Source organism: Schistocerca nitens, chromosome 3 (genome assembly GCF_023898315.1).
Source record: "Schistocerca nitens isolate TAMUIC-IGC-003100 chromosome 3, iqSchNite1.1, whole genome shotgun sequence".
Classification (NCBI taxonomy): Eukaryota; Metazoa; Arthropoda; class Insecta; order Orthoptera; family Acrididae; genus Schistocerca; species Schistocerca nitens.
Window position 1 is genome coordinate 919,469,359 of NC_064616.1, and position 17,926 is coordinate 919,487,284.

Sequence of the window (17,926 nt, forward strand, 5' to 3'; positions counted from 1 at the left end):
CAAACAGAGAGACAGAGAGAGAAGAAATGATAACTTTGCATGAGAGACCACATGTGAGTTTAATGAGTATAGTATTCAACGTATAAGACACAGAGATGTGTGTGTGTGTGTGTGTGTGTGTGTGTGTGTGTGTGGCTGACTGTGAATCCCATTTCACATTTACAGTGTCTATTTTTGGCCTTGGAGTCACTTTAGTATTGCGCTAGAGATATGTATGTGTACACAATTTTACATAAATAATGCATAACTTGATTTTGGCATCATCGTAATATTGCACCAGAGGTATTTATGTGTACATAAATAATGTATTTGCCACAAGTTTTGTGCATCATTTGAAAATTGCGGCAGAGGCACGTAAATATCTTTCGGAAATAATATAACTCAGCACAATTTTTTTATGCCAGAGCTATGTATGTGTACGCAAATAATGTAGCTTGACGCTTTTTTGCGCCACAGATACGTGCCTTTCACGACAGTAATGAATATCTTTGACTTTCAAATGGAGCTTGCGTAATCTGACATCATCTTAGGCATAATTTTAACACTAAGCTCTCACTAGCTGGAAAGAGGAGGGGGAGAGTTTTTAATACTTCACTCCAAATGGCTTTCAAGGAGGGCTGAGAATGGAGGGAGGGGATGGACGGTGGGTGTAAAGCACAACTGGGCTAGATATATTTGAATGTAACTGTTGTTGACTTTCAAAGAAATAATGTAACCTACCACTTTCTGTTGACACTTTGCTGTGATTGATTGAAGAGGAGAGTGAGAGGCTTTCGGAGAATAAAGCACAGTTGGGATATTTCCACCGTCGTGAATTTATTTGATTGGCTATTTCAGTTTTAATATATGGCTATGAGTTTTCTGGAAGATGAGTGGGAAGGGGCTCTTGAATTTCCCACTAGCACAACTATGCTATTTCCGCTATATTCGATTTTTTGAGTGGCTTTTTCCTTTTTGATACCATGCTGTGATTAGATGGAGATAGAGTAGAAGGGGAAGTGGAGGGTCAAAGGGTGTGAGTTCTCATCGATAAGGATGATGACGTCACTGATATGCTTTGACCCTCATGAAGCACGCGTAGACGACTCGGAAGTTCTACCAGAATATCCATACCATACTTAACGATACCTGTACGATTCCATGCTCCTTATAGCAGCAGAATTATATAAAGTTTTTTATGTTCTCTTATTATGATCTTTTTTGAGAAAGCAATTCTCCTAAATCGAACTCAACATGCATTGCAGAGACATCTTGTGATATTCAGATCGCTTTCTTCATCCATGCGATGCAGAGGATCGTTGACATTGAAGCCACAGTTGACGATGTGTTACTTGACTTACAGAAGGCATTCGACACTCTTCTGCACTATTGATTACTGAAAAAATTACGAGAGTGACGAATACCTGAACAGATTTGTGACTAGGGATATCAACTGCTTGTATATAGAACTGAAGACGTCATTTTCAATGGGACAAAATCAACAGATGTAAAAATAATGTCAGGAGTACTCGAGTTAAATGTATTGTTTATAGCGGATAAACTGCTCATCGACGATGTTGCTGTCTGTAGGATAGCTGAAATGTAGAAAATAGTGGCAAAACGCACGAAGACCTGCAGAGGATTTACAGTTGGTGCGGACACTCGCAGGCGATGCTCACCACCTATTAATGATATATTAATAGAAACAGCTAGAGCTGTGCGCTACATAGGAGTAATTCTTCACAGCAACCTAAAGATATAAAAAGAAAAAGGAGATGCCAGACTGAGACGGGAAAAATCATAACGAAATAATTCATAAATGAAAGAAAACTCTTAAAAAACAGTCGTGGGTGGATTTGCGTGTGTAAGTACTGTGATAATGATTGGAAGTTGGGAAGTCGAGCTATACCCTTCAGCAACTTGTTCACGTGCCTCCCTACTGCCCAATAATTCCTCTATTTAGCAGCTGACTTCTTTTTCTAATACGATTATTTTTATTCCATCCAGAATTTTTCATTAATGCATTGAAAACACCAGAGTAATATTTATCAATGCTTTACCATCTCTCAAGAGACATACAATCAATAAAAATTTAAGTACAGCAGTTTGCTCAAAAATATGCACCAATGGTAAGGCGACAGAAATCAAACGCAATGTATTATACTCATATGAAAGGGAGGACTTATATTGCACTACTTTGTTAAAGGGTAATATCTTTACCTCCAAAAGATTCACACTAAAAATGTAGATATGGTCTTATCACTTACAGAATGTCAGCTGCTTAACTAAAATTTCAGTTGAATAAATGAACAATAAAAGTGATTACAACTGCAGGATTAGCAAAAAACTGTATGGTTGTTTTTGTTCCAAATTGGAAATTGAGGCATAGTGAAATTAAAAAGGAAGAAAAGACGTCAACAGTGGGAAAGAGCGTACATCTAAGAGAACAATAACTTCCTTTAACTTGCTGCAATTAGTTTCAGTTGCAGAAATAAGCAGAACTACATAAGCACTGATCAGATAACAAAGGAAAATTAATCAGTAAACAATGATAAGTTTTTAAAACAAAATACACAAGGATTGCTACATATATACCGAAAATAAGAGGTTTCTTTCACACTGGTACTCAAATTCTCATGTTCATTGAGAATGCTCATGAGAAACTTACAGCAATTTTCCTTGATAGCAAATATTTTCGACAGTATAATGACCTATAGTAACAAAAAGTAGTACAGCCTGTTCGTTACGTTCATATTAAACACACAATAAGTCATGTATCAAAATTTATCATTAACATAATTTTTAATGTCGTCCCTTTAAGTATTATACATCAGCTTAGCTGTTCCGACCATAAATATTTTGAAATTCGTTACATATATCCTGTACCTGACCACTGTAGTAGAACCCAACCAGAAATCCCACGATTGTGAAACCTGACATCTAACATGCAAAATTTATCCTTTCTTATCAATGGAACATTGAATAGCATCTATATTACAGCAAGAAATTTTAATGAGTCAACAACAGATTGCAACAGTAATTCAAATATATGATTTAGTTGTTGGAATTAAAGTTACCCTCTGCCAGGTAATAAATTGTGAATTGCAGAGTAATCATGTAGGTGTAGATATAAATTGTTTACAAACAAAAGCATGGAACATAAGTATTCAAAACCTGTAAACTGGCAATGTTTATACAAGATTTTATAGAATAATAGAGCACTCAAATAAACTATGATAGAGGTTCATAATATATGAATACAGTGACTCACTTGTGAAAATCATTTGTTGCTGATTCAATTTCATCGTACTTCAGATCACTGAAAGAACCATTCATCCATACTTCGTACTTCAGTCGCCATTTGTGAATAAGGAAAACAAGTTGTGCAAATGGCTGTACGATATTCTGTAACATGAAAGCCCATAATAGCAGACATATTTTAGAGGTTAAAACTATAGAGCTAGTTAACGTTTTTTCAGTATGCAAGGCAAATGAATTATCTTTTGTTAAAATCAGTTCGTCTGTCTTGAAATATGAAACCATGGATGTCATACTTATTTTGCAATATTAGATTGAATAAAACGCACAACAACCCTCATTCTGTACCAATTAGTTAATTTCACACTTGAGATGTGATACTGGTAGACAGAAAAAATCGCTTTTATATAGTATCAAATAGTTTGTAATAATAATAGTCATGTGTTGTAATAACCCAAAACATAAGCTAATGCAGGATTCAAACACAGATCTGTTTACCATTAGCTGCCAGCTTAATCAGTTATGCCACCAGAGCACGGCTCTACAATGTGACTCCTACAATTTCTACACATTACTTCTCTTATTATGAAGATATGTCAAGACACATGACGCTGTGGGGTGGGAATCGGTAGCTGCATGAACAATTACAGTCCAAACCTCTCTTTGGTCTCCTATACACACAGTGTCACCCAAGATAATATGGGATACTGTCCATGTTTCCAGTACAAGAAGCTATAGGGCACATGTCAAATGATGAAAACATCTTAGTGTGGTTTTTTAGACGCCCAGGTGAAATATAACGAACTGTGAAGTCGAAATAATTGTTATTGTTGTGGCCTTCCTTCCGGAGACTGGTTTTATGCAGCTCCATCCTCTACAACGCTTCACTTCTGTATAAATATTGCAACCTGCATCCACTTGATCCACCTTACTGAAATCAGGTTTTGGTCTCCCTTTACAATTTTGAATCCCCACACTTTCCTCCATTACAGAACTGATTATTATTTGACTCTTGAGGATGTGTGCCTATCAAACGATCCCTTCGTTTCTCAAGTTGTGCCGCAAATTTCTGTTCTTCCTAATTCGATATAGCATCTTATCATTAGTAATGGGGTGTAGTCATCTAATCTACAGCAATCTTCTGTAACACCACATTTCAAAACTTTCACGAGTTGCAGATAAACTTTCTCTCCCTCTATCTTTTACCTGCTAACTTTAGAACAGAAGGAGCGTATTTTAGTGAATGTTTTCAAAAAATTTTCTAAATTTACAACAATGATAAGCTGAGGTTTGCCATTCTTCAAAATATCTGTTGTGATTTTCCTCCTGCTCGGTTTCTACTAGTCTTTCCATCCATCTGTTGATAATTCGTATTAGTATTGCGTGACCACGACTTATTAAACTGGTATTTCGGTAATACCCATAATTGTCAGGACCTCCCTTCTTTGAAAAAGGAATGAGTAAATTCATCTTTAAGTCTGAGGTGAATGGTTTTTCATGGTTGGTCTTCCCAACGATTTTACTATTTCTGAGAGACTGTTATGTAACCCAGTTGACTTTTTTTTGAAGTTAAGTATTTCACTGCTCTGTCAAACTTTTCGCGTTCCCTATGTCATTTTAATCCAGTAACTCTTGCCTTTCCATAATATTATCTTCAAGTTTCTTTCCTTTAAAAAACCCTTCTCTATATTCGTTCGACTTATCAATCTTCCCTTCGTTGCTTAGTACTGGTTTGTCACCTGAGCTTGCGATAAAAAAAAATGTAGTTGCTTCTCTTTTCTCCAAAGATTTCTTTAATTATCAAGCGGCATTTATGATTGTCATTTACTTAGATTTTTATCTTTCTGTAATTCGTTCAGCTTCGGTCTGAATTTCATAACTAATATATTATGTTCAGTGTCCACATCTAAACCTGGACCTTTTTTCAGTTTAAAATCTGGTTCCTAAGTCTGTGTCTCACCATTGACTGAAACCTTATAACCTTTATACATTTATTGCAAATATAAAACCTTCTTTCACGATTCTTGAACCAAGTGTTGGTAATTACTGCATTGTGATCTATGCAAAATTCTACTAGGCGACTTGCGCTTACATTGCTTGCCCACAGTCCACACTGTGCTACCATTTTCCTTCTCGTACTTTCTCTACTACCAAATCCCGTTCTCCCATCGCAATTAAATTTTTGTCTCCCATAAGATACAGAATACTGCCACTTGTCTCATTGAGTAGTCTTCGTCATTTCTGAAGGTTGTAGGTGTATATACTCGCACTACTGTGAATTTGTGTCTATCTTGGCTATGATAATCTGTTTGCTGTTCATAATAGTTCACCCACATTTCTGTTTTCATGTTCATTATTAGACCTACTCCAGCATAATCCCTATTTTGTTTGTGTTGATATATCCCTACTCACCTGAGTAGAAATGCTGTTCCTCCTGCCAACATACTTCACCAGTTCCCACTACATTTAACATAAACTCATCTTTTAAGCTCTCTGACCTATCTACAGAATTAAGAGGCCTAAAGTCCTACCCTCTGATTCTCAGAAGGCCTGATTTGTTTTTTTTTTTTTCTGATGACAATTTCTCGTGAGTATTCTCCAACCGGAGTGTCGAACTGGGGAGCATTTTTTCTCCAGTATATTTTGCAGCAGTATACCACCATTATTAAACCATACACGTACAACTGAGCTGTATGTCCCCACTGCAGTTTCCCCTAGCTTTCACCCGTGCTGCAATCCCACGATGGCTAATGTTTTACGACCAGATCAGTTAATTATTTAGACTGTTGCCCTCTAAGTACTGAAAAGGTTACTGCCCCTTCTATAGAACACTATTTTAGTCCGACTTTTAGACAATACCACTCCGACGATATTGCATCTACGGTACAGCCATCTGTAGCAGAAAACTGTCTTACTTCTGGTCGATGGCATACGAGGAATAACGCAAGTGCCAAACGAGGTAGAAAATCTTTAAATACAAGAAATTATCTATTTCCCATTGACCGTTGCTCACTGTCGAGCCTTCAGAAATGTCTGACCTTCATCAACTAATTGAGATCGGCCATTTGCCAGCAGACACGCACCACATCGAGATGCAGAATACTGCATGATATGTTTATGGCAACAGAGAGGACAACGGGCAAAAGGGACAACGCTATCTGAAACTTCCTGGCAGATTAAAACTGTGTGCCGGACCTAGACTCGAACTCGAGACCTTTGCCTTTCGCGGGCAAGTGCTCTACCATTTGAGCCACCCAAACACGATTCACGACCCTTCTTCACAGCTTCAATTCTGCCAGTACCTCATCTCCTACCTTCCAAACTTCACAGAAGTTCTTCGGCGAATCTTGCAGAACTAGCACTCCTGGAAGAAAGGATACTCCGGAGACATGGCTTAGCCACAGCCTGGGGGTTGTTTTCAGAATGAGATTTTCGCTCTGCAGCGGAGTGTGCGCTGGTATGAAACTTCCTGGCAGATTAAAACTATGTGCCGAACCGAGTCTCGAAGTCCGGATCTTTGCCATTCGCAGGCAATTGCTCTACCATCTGAGCTACCCAAGCACGACTCACGACCCGTCCTCACAGCTTCAATTCTGCCAGTACCTCGTGTCCTGCCTTCCAAACTGCGCAGACGTTCTTCTGAGAACCTTGCAGAGCTATCACTCCTGGAAGAAAGGATATTGCGGAGACATGGCTTGGCCACAGAAAGGCAGAAAGGCAAAGTTCCTGAGTTCGACTCGACAGAGCTCGTCTACTGCGTGTAGTGTAATTAAATTAATTCTCTCGCCCAAAATATTTAACTTAGCCACGTCAAACTTTTATTATGATTACTTACCTGTGTGCTCAATGCACATTTAAATTGAGAGCTTCATCGGCCATCAGCAAAAGAAGTTATGATTTATTCGGTAACTTAATGTGGTGCATTACTAGCCCAGCGGCTAGTCGGGAGAGCCGATTTGATCAGGCGTTCCCTTAGCTGTACGCACCGCGGCTTTATATATACAGGGTGTTTCAAAAATGACCGGTATATTTGAAACGGCAATAAAAACTAAACGAGCAGCGATAGAAATACATCGTTTGTTGCAATATGCTTGGGACAACAGTACATTTTCAGGCGGACAAACTTTCGAAATTACAGTAGTTACAATTTTCAACAACAGATGGCGCTGCAAGTGATGTGAAAGATATAGAAGACAACGCAGTCTGTGTGTGCGCCATTCTGTACGTCGTCTTTCTGCTGTAAGCGTGTGCTGTTCACAACGTGCAAGTGTGCTGTAGACAACATGGTTTATTCCTTAGAACAGAGGATTTTTCTGGTGTTGGAATTCCACCGCCTAGAACACAGTGTTGTTGCAACAAGACGAAGTTTTCAACGGAGGTTTAATGTAACCAAAGGTCCGAAAAGCGATACAATAAAGGATCTGTTTGAAAAATTTCAACGGACTGGGAACGTGACGGATGAACGTGCTGGAAAGGTAGGGCGACCGCGTACGGCAACCACAGAGGGCAACGCGCAGCTAGTGCAGCAGGTGATCCAACAGCGGCCTCGGGTTTCCGTTCGCCGTGTTGCAGCTGCGGTCCAAATGACGCCAACGTCCACCTATCGTCTCATGCGCCAGAGTTTACACCTCTATCCATACAAAATTCAAACGCGGCAACCCCTCAGCGCCGCTACCATTGCTGCACGAGAGACATTCGCTAACGATATAGTGCACAGGATTGATGACGGCGATATGCATGTGGGCAGCATTTGGTTTACTGACGAAGCTTATTTTTACCTGGACGGCTTTGTCAATAAACAGAACTGGCGCATATGGGGAACCGAAAAGCCCCATGTTGCAGTCCAATCGTCCCTGCATCCTCAAAAAGTACTGGTCTGGGCCGCCATTTCTTCCAAAGGAATCATTGGCCCATTTTTCAGATCCGAAACGATTACTGCATCACGCTATCTGGACATTCTTCGTGAATTTGTGGCGGTACAAACTGCCTTAGACGACACTGCGAACACCTCGTGGTTTATGCAAGATGGTGCCCGGCCACATCGCACGGCCGACGTCTTTAATTTCCTGAATGAATATTTCGATGATCGTGTGATTGCTTTGGGCTATCCGAAATATACAGGAGGCGGCGTGGATTGGCCTCCCTATTCGCCAGACATGAACCCCTGTGACTTCTTTCTGTGGGGACACTTGAAAGACCAGGTGTACCGTCAGAATCCAGAAACAATTGAACAGCTGAAGCAGTACATCTCATCTGCATGTGAAGCCATTCCGCCAGACACGTTGTCAAAGGTTTCGGGTGATTTCATTCAGAGACTACGCCATATTATTGCTACGCATGGTGGATATGTGGAAAATATCGTACTATAGAGTTTCCCAGACCGCAGCGCCATCTGTTGTTGAAAATTGTAACTACTGTAATTTCGAAAGTTTGTCTGCCTGAAAATGTACTGTTGTTCCAAGCATATTGCAACAAACGGTGTATTTCTATCGCTGCTCGTTTAGTTTTTATTGCCGTTTCAAATATACCGGTCATTTTTGAAACACCCTGTAAGAACGCTGCGCGAGAAAGCAAGGCCCCAGTTCTCTCCAGACCATGTTGATTTTTATAACAGAGATTTTCGTTCGCCAAACGTGTTATAATACATTAGCATAAAAACTCCATCTGTGTCGGGAGTCGCGTCGCGTCGGTATCATTGCTATAAACAGCCTCGGATGCCGTAATAAGTTACTCGGGATACGCGTAACCATGATATCGTTTTCGAGTGAAGTGTTAATTCTGGGATGACTTTAATAATCTATCTTCAGTTTGCGTATGTCGTATTTTCACGTGCCGCCGCGGGACAGACATTCTACCATTATTTAGCGTTTGATGAACATTATCATCAAATTATGGCGAGCATTCATTTAAACATTTAATTTGGACAGTTATAGTTGCATCAGCGCATTAGACTCTGAACTGCTCTGTTAGCCAGATTGTGTGGATTCTTTGTTTTTCATCTGTGACTTTCAGAATATAGCGAACGTTTTTCAAAATCGTTTTTGATTATGAATCCCAGACAATCTCCTAATTCCTCAGAGCTATAAGCTGCAGCTATAAGTGTGGTTCTCAGATGAAGTGGGCACTAGGAATTCTAATTACAGGCTTCACGTTTTGCTTATCACTTTCTGGTTGCCAATATTGTAGTTAGAGAGCCAGTGTTGAGAACAGCAAAAGACAGCATAAATAATAGGAACATTTTAAATAACGATAAATCCACCCGCCGCCCCACATATGGTTAAACGGCAGGGAAATGCATCGTTTCTACATCACAAAACATTTTTTTGAATAACAACATTAATTTCCACCAGCCGCCCCACAATTGGTGCATCGGCCGGGAAATGCAGTGTTTCTACTTCACAATTCTACATTTCTAATATAAATAACGATAAATCCACCCGCCGCCCCACATGGTCTTGTTTAAGTCTCCAGTGACTTCGTTGTCGACGGGACGTTAAAAACTATCTTCTCTTCCTCCTCTGCCTAGATATTTCATAGTGTTTACTTTTTCCAGAAATACACTAGTACATCTTTTTCCTATGTATGCGCATTATGTTACCTTTATTTACGTTCAGGGTCAGCTGCCAGACCTTATACTATTCATCAACCCTCTGTAGGTCCTGTCTTCTGCTGTCTTCTGGTGTTGCTACCTTCTTATAGACATCGGCATTGTCTGCGACAGCCTCAAAGAGCTTCCGACGCATTGTAGTAGATAATTTACAAACATTGTAAACAGTAACAGTTGTGTCACAACTCCTTTGGTTACGTACGTAATTACCTCTACATCTGTCGATTTTGTCCCGTTCACAGCGCCGTGTTGAGTTCTATTTGCAAGGAAGTCTTAAACCCAGTGTCAGATCTGGGACGGTACTCGATAAGCTCGTATGATTTCGACTAAACGGAAATGCGGGAGAGTATTAAATGCCTTTCTGATGCCGAGGAACACGGCATCAAACAGTGACAATGTCTACAGCGCAGCGGGTCTCATGGAAGAAAAGAGCTGAGTTCCGCATGGTCTGTGTTTTCAGAAACCATGTTGATTTTTATAACAGAGATTTTCGTCCGCCAAACATGTTATAATACATTAGCATAAAAACATGTTCAATAACTCTACATTAGACTGACGACAATGATATAATACTACAATTATATGTATCTGTTCTACGTCTCTCCTTGAAAACGGTAATTATCTGCGCTTTTTTGCAATCGACCTCCGATAAACTGTTGCTAGAAAGGGAGCAAATTCTTTCGCATAATCTCTGTAGAATCTTACAGATATCAAGTCCGCTGGCCATTGTGGCCGAGCGGTTCTAGGCCCTTCTGTCCGGAACCGCGCTGCTGCTACGATCGCAGGTTCGAATTCTGCCTCGGGCATGGATGTGTGTGATGTCCTTAGGTTAGTTAGATTTAAGTAGTTCTACGTCTAGCGGACTGATGACCTCAGATGGCTCAAAAATGGTTCAAATGGCTCTGAGCACTATGGGACTCAACTTCTGAGGTCATTAGTCCCCTAGAACTCAGAACTAGTTAAACCTAACTAACCTAAGGACATCACAAACATCCATGCCCGAGGCAGGATTCGAACCTGCGACCGTAGCGGTCTTGCGGTTCCAGACTGCAGCGCCTTTAACCGCACGGCCACTTCGGCCGGCGACCTCAGATGTTAAGTCCCATAGTGCTCAGAGCAATTTGAACCATTTTTCATCAGGTCCTGATATGTTTTCTCTACAATGTGATTGTAGTTGTTTTTCTATGCTGCTATTAATTGCAGCAACGTCTGCCACTTCAATGTTCGTACGATGATGGAAAGATTTTCCGGGTTGAAACAGTTTCTGGAGACCGAATTTAGTGTTTCGGCCCTCTCACTGTCATATTCCCTTTCGGGCCACTGTGTGACTATGTAAATAATTTTGAACCACTTACAGATTCCACGTAAGACCAAAAAATCTTAGCGTTTTTAGTCAGATCAGTTGAGAAAATTTTACTTTTAGTGTCACTGAACGCTTCTGTAACTGCACTTATTACGCAGATTTTCGCTTCTTTCAGCTTTTGTTTGTCAACAAGGTTTTGACTTCACTTGAATCTGTAATGAATCTCTCTTTATTTACGTTGCACTTTTCTAACACGGCTATAAAGCCATTGTGGGTCTTCCCCATCCTTAAAGACCTCACTGGATACATACTTCTCTAAGACATATGGAATGATGCTTTGGAATATTTTCCATTTACGCTCCATATCTTCGTCCCAAGCACTCTTATTTGATGTTCCCTACTCAGATACTATGCTGTTTCTATCCTGTCACCCTTACTAAGCCAAATATTTTCCTACCTTTCATAACATTCCTTGTGGGCGCTTGTGAAGTTTTATGGTATCCTGTATGAACGAAAAATATGAAGCATACACAACATACTGCATGCCAAATGTGTTTGCTTATATTAACAACAAACAGTATGTTCATTTAAAAACAAACAATAGTAGATGGCAAAGCCGTTTCTGACGCAATTTTGATATCAAATTGATAGCAAATTAATTATGGAAAATAATTAATTCATAATTTAAATACTACCCACCCCGGATGATGTCATGGGATTTCGCCAACCGGCACGTCAGCCCCTTCCCCCCTCTTCCCTTCCCACCCCATCTTCCACTCCCACCAGCCCTGTTGGCGAGAATTTGGAATTTTGGAGGGAAATTAAAAAAAAATGGTGGAAATTTTAAAAATGGCTGAAATTTCTTTGCCACAGGCTGAGCTGAAGTCACACCCCCATCCCACACCAGAGAAATGGTGGAAAATTCAAAATGGTCGGTACCATTTCCGAGACTCAAACCCCAGTCCCACTGGGCGGAAAGCCCAATTTCATCCCCCTGCATATGGAAATCGTCAATCTGTGTCCAGATGTTGGAGAGGAAGGTCAGAATAGTGTACTTTTTTATTTTGGGTAGGAAACTGAAATATAGATCGGTCCTATTTACGTAATGAATCATAAAGATACGTCCTAATTACCCATCTATATGCATTGAACTACTCAAGGAGCGCCTCAATAGAACTCAAAAATTGATGACGTCGTACAACTACTGTTATCCTACTGGAAACAAATTCACAACAGCACTCGAAACTAGTCACATATGTACTCAAAATAAATAGTAACTCTACATAGGATGATCCCTTTACCTACAAGTCGAAATAATTCTATCTGTCCCACTTGTGAATTGGCGGGAAAAAGGCTGGAGCGGAAAGTATTATCTTTATTTTTGGCGGGAAATGTGTTCAACTGTTGGACAGAGAGGAGTTTAATAAGTGTATTGCCTGCAACCATACAAGCATGCAGCGAAGGACTGTGTCTATAGCTTCCTATATGAGGAACGGAAGACGATAATGGACGAGCATAGGGAAAATACTTTCAACAAACAATGGTGATACAGTGCGATGGACTGAAGATGCATTTCACAAGTCATAGAGACTATTTCCTGTGCTGGAGCTGTTCGTGATTCTGAAATGGCCAGTCAATCCACAGTGCAGGAGACGACTTCGCTCGCCTTCTCCCACCCCGTTTTACCAACCGCATGTGTCTCACTGTTTGACGTCGGAGTTCGCTGCACACGCTTCATGCTGCATTGCTGTATGTCCTACTCGACAAACATCCTGAAGCCACAGCGTTCGAAAATTCAAATAAATGGCCCTCTCTTTTATAACATATAATCTAACGAAACATACATGTAAATTGATTTCTTCTAGTTTGATGGACAAAATTGCATATTTTGAGAGCGTCCCTAGCGTTCAAATCAGAGTCTGTAAACTTATTGTCGTGCACGTGGGTATTACATAAAACTCAGACACATTAAATAACTTTACAGAATACAGCCTTTCACACTATCTGTTCACTTGTCGTAAAAAATACAATCATTTTATGTTTGGCAACAGCAAACTGTTTTGTACACTATGGCAGGTCCCGTTTTGCCATTGCAATGGTACACTGCAACAAAACCTGACGTTTTAGTTTCATAGAAAGGGCATATGATTGGTGAAATTGAACAGTTCAAATTTCTAGGTGTTCAGATAGATAATAAGCTGTCGTGGAAAGCCCACGTTCAGGATCTTGTTCAAAGACTTAATAGTGCCATTTTTACTATTCGAACGGTATCAGAGGTGAGTGATCATTCGACACGCAAATTAGTCTACTTTGCTATTTTCATTCGCTTATGTCGTATGGTATTATATACTGGGGTAACTCTTCGATTCTAAAAGGATATTTTTGGCTCAGAAACGGGCGGTTCGGGCAATAAGTGGTGTAAGTTCACAAACCTCTTGTTGACCCCTGTTCACGAGTCTGGGTATTTTGACATTGGCCTCTCAATATATATATTCCTTACTGTCATTTCTTGTTAACAATATTAGCTTATTCCCAAGAATAAACCGACCGAGGTAGCACAGTGGTTAGCACACTGGACTAGCATTCGGGAGGACGACGGTTCAAACCCGTCTTCGGCCATCCTGATTTAGGTTTTCCGTGATCTCCCTAAATCGTTTCAGGCAAATGCCGGGATGGTTCCTTTCAAAAGGCACGTCTGCTTTCCTTGCCAATCCTTCCCAAATCTGAGCTGGTGCTCCGTCTCTAATGACCTCGTTGTCAACGGGACGCTAAATACTAATTTCATCCTCCAAGTATAAGCAGCTTTCACTCGGTTAATACTCGGCAGAAATCAAACTTGGATTTGGATCGGACCTCCTTAACTCTTGCACAAAAAGGTGTGCAGTATACTGCTGCAGCTATTTTCAATAATCTACCACTCGAATTAAAAAATCTTAGCAGTAATCCACGCGCTTTCAAATCGAAACTGAAGAGTTTCCTCATGGGTCACTCCCTCTATTCTGTCGAGGAGTTCCTTGAAAAATTAAGCTGATTCTTATTGTATTGTTGATTGCGTGTACTTAAACTTATAGGCTAACTGTTTTCGGGTTCATGAACATATATTTTTATCTGTTATTACTTTTATGTCGTAATTTCATGTACTGACACGTTCCATGACCTTGAAGATTTGCTCCTCAATTTGGTCCTACGGGACTTCACGCTCTTAACACTCTGATGCAGAAACATCGTAAAATTGCTGAAACTAATCGCGCTGTCAGCCGCGGTGCTTATTACAGTACATCGTCCCATATCAGTGGTGTCTTTTCCATCCCAACCGTCGACTCGTACACTGTTGATTACCATATAATGATTGACTGACACAAATTATTTGAGATGGTGAGAGTTTTCGTGGAACACTGGATATCTGCTACTTGTCACTGTGGAACATGGCATTAAATGTAGCGGTCATCAGCTTCAGACAGCTGTTTGGTGATGTTTCTCAATGCTGCAGATTCATCTTATTTCCAAATTTTGCGATTCCCACCACAGTTTTATTTTTACCAATAAGATCACAGTACCTCTCTTATTATTTCTACTGTCCTGTCCGTGTTGTGAGCAGTACCTTCTAGAGATGGTTAACGCAGGAACAGTGATCAAGGACATGTCTGTAATACGAGGAAGCTGCGCTCTTCACCTTTTCAAGGCGGAACACAAGAATCATCTATTGTGCGTGACAGCCTGCTGGATTCGGTCTTTTATCCTGGGCAGGTGACAAAACTTTATATACACACATAGATCCAAGAAAGCGAGTCATTGAGCAAATATGGTCGATGTCAGCATGCTGATGGCATTTGTTTTTTGATACGAGGGTTGTATCTTAAATAGTGGAAACTATTTATTCACAACCGATCCAAAAGAGTTACGTGTTTGCACCTGTTACTGTCCTTCAAAGTAGTCACCAGCGTTGTGGAAGGCGTAGTATACCGTCAGCAGAGCCTGTTCTGTTGATGCTGCGAATGGAGCGGTCTACTGCCTGTCGAATCTCTGGAACAGTTCTGTAGCGAATGCCACGAAGTGGTTCCTTGGTCTTCGGAATCAAATCAAACTCACAAGGACTTAAGTCCGGGGAGTATGGTGGATGGTACAGTATTTCCCAGGCCCATCGACCGAACAGAGCAGCCATAGCTTGCGCTGTATGCGCCGCGCATTGTCGTGCAAAATGATGGGTGGGTTGCACTCTTTCGCAAAGCTGGTCGCAGGTGATGCTCCAAAAACGAACAGTAATACTGAGCATTGACGGTCTGCCGTTGAGGAACGTAATGCGTTAGGATAACACCATCGCAGTCGTACACGAGAATCACCATAACTTTAGACCGCTCCATTCGCACCATCAACCAATCAGGCTCTGCTAATGGTATACTACGCCTTCCACATCGCTGGCAACGGGTTCTACATAATGCTGGTGACTACTTTGAAGGACAGTAACAGGTGCAAACCTGTAACTCTTTTGTATCGGTTGTGAATAAGTAGTTGCCTCTATTTAAGTTCCAATCCTCGTATATCTGAAGACTGATGCAGTAAAATATTACAGGGTGATGTTAGGAGGTCCTTTTACAAGGAGTGGTATGGCAGGTTAAAGTTTGGATGCAGATGTTCGTACTTCTTTTACCTACTCTAGATGTTACAAAATAACAAAGAGGAATGCCCTTGAATGTAATAAATGACTGTATAGATGCTGATCTGCATCGGTATTTCATGTGTGTGAAGTGAATGTAATATGATCGTTTATGACAGTTTGTCATTTGGACACAAGTAATGCTCTCAAACTATAGCGATTTTGCTCATAAAACTAATAGAAACAACTGTGTCTATTCTCATAGAATCATGTTTTCTTTATGATTATCATCACGATTGTGTGTATACATCATAGCCTGTAATTATAAAGAAGCCACCACTCCAATGACAGGCTGTTCTATGATGACCAAATTGCTTACGAAACTTCAGCACAAGAATCTGCTGCTATTGCGAATGATACTCTGCTGGCTGGGATCTTCTTCAAGTATGGGTAGCAAAAACTTTACACAGGTCGGTAGAGGCGAGTTATGGAGCAAACATTAAGATGTCAGCAACACTTATGGTATTTGTTTTTGATGTATCGGTGAAATCTTATAGAATTCTCTACTACGTGATATTAGGAGGTTCTGTTAGAAGGCATTCTGCACTGACTGATAGTTTTCACAGCAACATAGTGAAAGGTTTATCGATTTTACACAGGATGGATATGTACTGGAAATGTGAGATAAGTTAATACATCCGTCACATGTATTGCTATAGAGCTCCGACCTCTGCAGTCTGCTCGTCTGTAATTGGCGGCAGTGTTCTAGTTTTTTCACATCGCTGGATGCCATAATAACGGGCGGAGAGGGAGAGAGATAAAGAGAGATAGAGAGAGAGAGAGAGAGAGAGAGAGAGAGAGAGAGAGATGTGAACTGTATCCTGCAATGGAATGTAGTAATGACTGTGTGGATGCCGTTCTATATTGATAATTCAGTGGTCTGAAATGAGTGTAAAGTCCTTGTACATGATGGATGCTTTCAAACTATACAGATTTTGCTCATAAAACAACTAAGTTAAAATGTACTGAGCCTATTTTCATTGAAACAGGACTGTTTTATTACTGTCGCGATTGTATCTATTTAATAGATGCTCGCTTATATAAGGTGCGTTGATGTTAAATGCATTTGTTACACTGAAATGTTTTCTCTCTCAGAATGACGAGTGCTAGCGAGGGCGAGTGCTGAAAGTGTGTGTCTCTCCTAGACAGCCTCAGCTACATATTTAGACAAACTACAAGTTTTTTGATAGCTGTTATTTATCTCGCTTTGTTCTGGAGTCACATGTGGAGCCATGTGTAGATTTGTGTACATCAACAATGTGGGCCTCCCAATCCATGAGCTCGGCTGGGGATGCTGCCTCAGGCTGGTGGTGACAGCGGCCGTTTCCCAACCAGCAGACATTACAAAAAGCGTTCTGGAGACTTCTCCGGAATTTCGTTGTTGTTCCAGGGGACTAGTCCTTCCGAGAATTGCGTTTAACGTCGTGCAGAAAGCATCCTGTTCTTGAGTCTTTGTCTATCTGTGACTGATTTCTGCAGCCTGGAAACACTATACCACTGGCATCTCTTTATGTACCAGATAGAACAGGCCTGTCTCACTACCTACGGTGAGAAGAGGGACGGACGAGGGGTGATAGGAGAGGAAAGACTGGTTCTAAGCAGGTAAGTCCAGGACCGCACATCGAGATGAACACATGGGCAGCTGCCACCCCTCTCACCTGGCGCGATCTTTTCGGGTCGGTTTTTGCAGTAGCTGTGTTATTACAATCATTTTTCTCTATTACCAGTACATATGTTACATTATGACCCGCTGTTTATGAGTGAATGTTACTTTTTTATTTTACAACAATTTCGACGTCTAATTAGATCAGTGAAGCATTTCCCATCAGTTGAGGTAGTGTTTATTGGCCTTCCTACACTTGAGTGATAATTTGCTGCCCTGTCCCTTCTTACTATGTATCAGTGTACAATTTAATCAGCAGCTATACCAAGGCGACCTCTCAGGGGCAGTGGAATAGGGCGAAGTTGTCAAGAAATAAAGAGAGCAACGCTTATTTGAGTTTTTGGGCACTGGGACTGCAGGGTGTCTGTCGAGTATGCATACAGCAAAGCAGTGTGAGGCGTCTGTAGCGAACTCCGAGGTCAGACAACGAGACATATACGCTGTCAATGAAAAGGGATGGCG

At 40.8% G+C, this 17,926-nt stretch overlaps 1 protein-coding gene across 1 annotated transcript in view; it reads right to left on the reverse strand.

Annotated features, from left to right (window-relative positions):
- Window positions 1-17,926, reverse strand: part of LOC126249484 (dynein axonemal heavy chain 7-like) — a 1,193,512-nt gene that overhangs the window by 1,065,784 nt on the left and 109,802 nt on the right. Inside the window, exon 5 of the mRNA XM_049951137.1 lies at window positions 3,251-3,384. Within this exon, the coding sequence (XP_049807094.1) occupies window positions 3,251-3,384 (134 nt within the window). The remainder of the gene's footprint in view (window positions 1-3,250; window positions 3,385-17,926) is intronic.